A 5,027-nucleotide genomic window follows, 5' to 3' on the forward strand; every position below is an offset into this window, starting at 1 on the left:
ACATTGGCCAGTGGCATTGTCCTGCATACTCAAGAAAAGTAAATTCACAAACACAGATTACAAACCTTACAGAAAGTCTTTTCAACAAAAGTGGTCTGGGTTCCCTCTTCCACAACCTGAAATGTGTTGTTTTTTCCCCCTCCAAAAATAGCACAAAACCCCCCAAGATAATTAGAATCGAAGCTTTCACTTATCATGATAGGCTTTTCTTGACTTTTTAGTTTTTTTAATTGTAAAGCCCGCAAAGTGGAGTCTCCATTCAGCAGTGTATGAATAGCTCTTCTGTGTGTTACTGTGCTGTCACCAGAGCGACGCCAAGGGGCCTCACACAAAGAACAATACCCAAAACAAACACACAAGCTGAGCAGCCAGCTGCAGCGCTACTAGATTGCCCTCTTGTACTGCAGCTCTGATTAAATTATCATTCCTTTTCAGAGGTAAGGCTATTTCTTTATTATTGTCCTTTCCTTTTCTTCAGCACACATGTAAGAAAGCGGAACTACTGTGTATGTCAGCTAACTTTTCCTGTTTGTTTTTGTTCTTCCCCAAGACGGAGCTCATACGATATACTGTAAACCTACCAATGACTATGTAAAAACTTCGGAAAGTGAATAAATAATGATGTATGTTATTTTAAAATGGTCCGAATAGGGAACTTGCTTTTAAATGTTGCTGTACTACTACTACAATCATGTGTATGTCTTTGAAACAAAAAGCTTTTGCGAAGTGTACATGTTTCTGTCTATAAAGAATAAACTCATACAGGGGCAGACTTCAACCATTTACCTTTCTTTATATGAATGATCTTTTTAGCGTACAACAACCATATGTAAAGCATATGCTACAAAAGGATCTGACACTGATGAGGGAAGGAGAAAATGAGTGAACGATACCGAGTGATACAGCAAGCAGCGAGGATCAGCGGAGCGAAGTCTGAAGAATATGCAGACTTTCTGCTGTGAGTAACAGTGGTCTTGGATCCATAAATTGTGATGGATTAAATGTATTACATGACTATAAACTGTATGCATAGATGGTTAGTATCAAACCATTCAAAATTGTATGTGTACTTTCAAAAATTATCTTGGCAACACTCCCCCTCAGACCTTCAGACCTGAGAGCCCATAGCAAGGGAAGAACATGAAACTTGAGTAGTTATTTTCAGCAATCTCAGTTGTGAGGTTGCAGGAGTCGGACAAACCTAAGACCTACTCAGGCAACACCGCAGTTGCATTTAAACACAAATCCAGGAGTAAGACGTACACACAACCCAAAACATTCCCTTCATTCCTCAGATTTGTATTCTTAATATGTAAGCGAACCTCCAGCTGTCCTTGTAATTTGTTGGTGTTGGTTGACAATACATAGGCCTCTGGTTTGTGGGAAAGCCCAGTGTGAGCTATGTTTGATTTCTACCTTGGGTTCCTTTTTCCAAAATAGCCCTTAACGTAATCTTGAACTTTTTAACCGATTCATTCCAGCCTCTGAAATGAAAACAGGGCCCCAAGCCTAGTCTTAATTACACCACCACTTAACACATTAACACAGCAGCTTTAATAAGGAAATTGTTACAGAATTGAACATTAATGTGGCCATCAGCTTTTGAAAACATCATCAACCGGATCATGCATCATCACTATGGAGAAAATGAACATTTTGCAGGCTTTTCAGCATAAAAGTGCTTGCAGCTGCCATACTGCAATCCTAGGTAAAGTCTTTTTTTTTCTCTTGAAGCAGCAGTACATTATGCACAAGCTATTTTTATATCTGAAAAAAAAGTCCTGCCTGTGTTTTCTATGAACCCAGCAGTCACTGGATTTACAAGGAGGCTGAGATCATTTCTACACTTTCCATGGGCTTGTAAATCACAGGGTTGAGAAACTGCTTCTCTGAATGACTTTACCACATCAATGCATCACTCCTCCGTCTCTTACAGTTAGGGTGGAAGTATTCATTCTTATTTTTCATTGTACTGGCTGGCAACCATATTGGCCAATCTGACCCCAAAGGAAGAGAAGGCTTAATTTACTCCATAGCAAACATCAAAAGACACATCACTTCTTTTCCCCTAAACATCAGGAAAGAATACAGAGTTCATGGCCAACTCGGTTCGATGTAAATCAGTGAGCAGTATGCACTGACAGCAATCAATCAGCAAATTACCAAGGTATATGAAATATGTTACTGGCTACCCTCTGACAGTCATATTGTTAGAGAAACACAAGTATTCTATTGATGGCACAATGCTGTATTATGGGCCTGCACTAATTGAAAACATTTGTGCTTATTTGCTAGAGAACATGAGCGCAAATGTGGACCAGATGGATTTTTGGATTCCAAAAAATACAGGCACCCTTATTTAGTGAAGGGAGGTTTAGGACTGAATCTTCCATCAAAAAAGGGTTCGTCTTTATCAGGACAACAGCAGAAAGCAGTGGCTGATCGGTCATTCACAAGAGAATGGAACCCAAAGGAACATAAACACGGCATTGAATTTATAGAGGTGAGGAAGCTAAAGCAGAAATGTTATATATTAGATTTGACAAAATGTTTTTATTTAACCAATTTCAGCTTGAAGTTTGCCATGCTTCCACAATGTTCTTCCTTTGCAGTAAAACATTATAAATTGTCATGAATTATTTTTGAAGTATTCTAATAGCGTTGCCATCCATTCTTCATCTAAAACAGAAATGTGTTAGCAGAGCTGAAGAAGCTGAGTTCAAGCTCTCCAGCAAGATGCATTCAGCGGAGTATAAATCAAAGAAGATGAAGACCCGGACCAATGATCTCCTGGCACAACTGGACAGACTCAGGAAGCAAAATTCAGACCAAGTACATGGTGCAGTCTATGAGTAACACACTGGCGATGCCAGATAAAATAGAGAAACTGGCTTCATCAAAATTAGTAGTGATAATTAGGCGGTGTTCTCAACATTCCTGAATCTCACTGTTGAGATGCCATACAGATGCTTTGTTACATTGCAATGTTTTAATTATAAACTCAATCAAAAGGTTTCAGGAAAGACTTGGTAAGCAGCCCCAACAGTCTGACTTCATCTACTATTGAGACCTTTAAAGAGTTAAATTATTTTATGAATCCACCTTATTGTCACTGTTAAAATGTATAAGTTATTATCTTATTATTCGTCTTTGTTCTAAAAGTTACTGAGGAATTGGGTGGCTGCTAAGAAGAGTGAAGAAGTCCTTACTTTGCAGCTGAGGAAAGAGATATCAGAACTACAGAAGGTAAACCCATACACTGACATTGAATGTAACAGGTTTTATGGAGCATTATGAAAGCAGTTGCAACTGGAATATGATTGATAAGGAGTTATGGTGTGTTTCGTACTTATATTTCTGCCTCACTTCATCAATAATAAAATGTAAAGAAAGCCATTTGTTTTTCTGACACCTTGCAGTACGAGCGTGAGAAAGAAAGCTGCTATCAATCCTTAATCAAACACCGGGCTCTGCAAAAGGAGGATCAACACATTCTTGAAAACATGCAGACGGTATTAAATAATTAATTTAATTCTACATGAACAGACTTACAATGCATGACCATGTATTTGCAAGACAAATATTTGTATTACATTTAGCGGTTGTTATTGACTTGTTGTTACACAGACTGTATGCATGTATGTTGTTATGTATTTGTTTGTTTTACAGGAACACAGAAGAATGCTTAATATAAGAAAAATATGAATAATTAACAAAACATCAAGACAAAAAAGCACAAATAAAAACATGAATCATGTACTGGTGCTTATCCTCAAGGACATGCTGTAATTACCCATGGTGCTTTGCTAGAATAGGGTAAGTGTACCCATAGATTTAATCAACCTACCCTGATCATAAATAAAAGTCAGGTCTCTGGTCATACAAGTTAAGTGTATTTAAATAATCTAGGAACCAGGAAATATATATCTCAAAATGCAAACTTTTTAAATTATTTAAGGATTTATTGCAGACCACTTCTATTCAGTGATGCATTCTAACTTTTCTTTTGATGGTTCTAAATTTCTGCACTTAAATTCTATAAACTGGCGATTGTTTATTTAACATTTCACATTAGCGTAACCTCACTGCTTTAAGCCTTCTGCTTACTTTTAAATTAACTAATTAACCTAACAGACCCCTTTAATAACACCTCATTCAAAATGAATGTATGACTTTATGAATAGAAACAAAAGAGACCTGTTTAAATAATACAAGAAGATTAGATGATCTTTTAAACACAGAAGTCGATACAGAAACAGGAATGTAAAACACCAGAATAATACACAATCTGCAATGCCCCATAGTGCCTGATGCTAATTTATTTATTCATTCATTTCTTATAAACAAAACTTATTAAATTTTTCTAAGTGTTTACATAATTCTTGCATATCTGTGTGGGACAAATGGTGCTTAGTACTTTTACAATGCAATGCATATGGCAACAGGAGGATGTGATTGTTGCAAACAGCGAGCGTGGGCTTTATGAACGAGGTCAGTGCTGCCCACTTCTGTAACAGCTCTGGGGTCTGTATCTCGCACCTTGGGCCATTCAACAACAATCTCTCTCTCTCTCTCTCTCTCTCTCTCTCTCTCTCTCTCCCTCTCTTTTTATCGTACCACCTCCAGTCTGCCAATCATTCAATAGGTGCTACAAAATATCTTGTTGTTTTAAGGCACATTTTTTTTTACCTCTCAAAAGGTCTGGTTAATTTGTTGGATATCTTTATTTCATAATCACCACTTGATTTAGCTCTCTAAAACCCTGTCAGATTATTGTTTTAGGGCAAAACAATATGTGAACAAAACATTCTCACTTTGAAGAAAAGGTTTAAGATTTAAAAATCAATTTCTTGCAGATCTATACTGATCTTTACATATCAAAGCATTCCAGATTGATTGTTGTAACATATTATTTGCTAAAATAATATGAATTGTAATGTAATAACATATATTGTGTTTGTCCTTGATTGAATATATTAAGTACTGGATGTATGTTATACCTGTTCTGCAAAATTACAAAGAATTGT

At 36.7% G+C, this 5,027-nt stretch overlaps 1 protein-coding gene across 2 annotated transcripts; it reads left to right on the forward strand.

Moving 5' to 3' along the window:
* Positions 1 to 331: 331 nt before the first annotated feature.
* Positions 332 to 4,878, forward strand: LOC136715818 (uncharacterized). 2 transcript variants are annotated; one of them, XR_010805095.1, is made up of 8 exons: positions 332 to 437; positions 814 to 958; positions 2,296 to 2,503; positions 2,689 to 2,832; positions 3,163 to 3,246; positions 3,420 to 3,512; positions 3,670 to 3,816; positions 4,627 to 4,878. XR_010805095.1 is itself a non-coding variant. In XM_066693194.1 (7 exons), exons 2-7 carry the CDS (start codon positions 879 to 881, stop codon positions 3,703 to 3,705), a joined length of 645 nt encoding a protein of 214 aa, XP_066549291.1. In that variant the 5' UTR covers positions 332 to 437; positions 814 to 878; the 3' UTR covers positions 3,706 to 4,878. The 2 variants fall into 2 exon arrangements, 1 of the variants encoding a protein (XP_066549291.1); XM_066693194.1 differs by having other exon boundaries at positions 3,670 to 4,878.
* The last annotated feature ends 149 nt before the right edge of the window (positions 4,879 to 5,027 follow it).

This window comes from Amia ocellicauda, chromosome 20 (assembly GCF_036373705.1).
Source record: "Amia ocellicauda isolate fAmiCal2 chromosome 20, fAmiCal2.hap1, whole genome shotgun sequence".
In the NCBI taxonomy this organism is placed as follows: Eukaryota; Metazoa; Chordata; class Actinopteri; order Amiiformes; family Amiidae; genus Amia; species Amia ocellicauda.

Bases quoted from the DNA above. Each gene is read 5' to 3' on its own strand.
- LOC136715818 (XM_066693194.1), top strand. From the start codon at position 879: ATGAGTGAACGATACCGAGTGATACAGCAAGCAGCGAGGATCAGCGGA. The intron at 959-2,295 runs GTGAGTAACAGT...CTTATTTGCTAG, and splicing joins GAATATGCAGACTTTCTGCT to AGAACATGAGCGCAAATGTG. The intron at 2,504-2,688 runs GTGAGGAAGCTA...CATCTAAAACAG, and splicing joins ACGGCATTGAATTTATAGAG to AAATGTGTTAGCAGAGCTGA.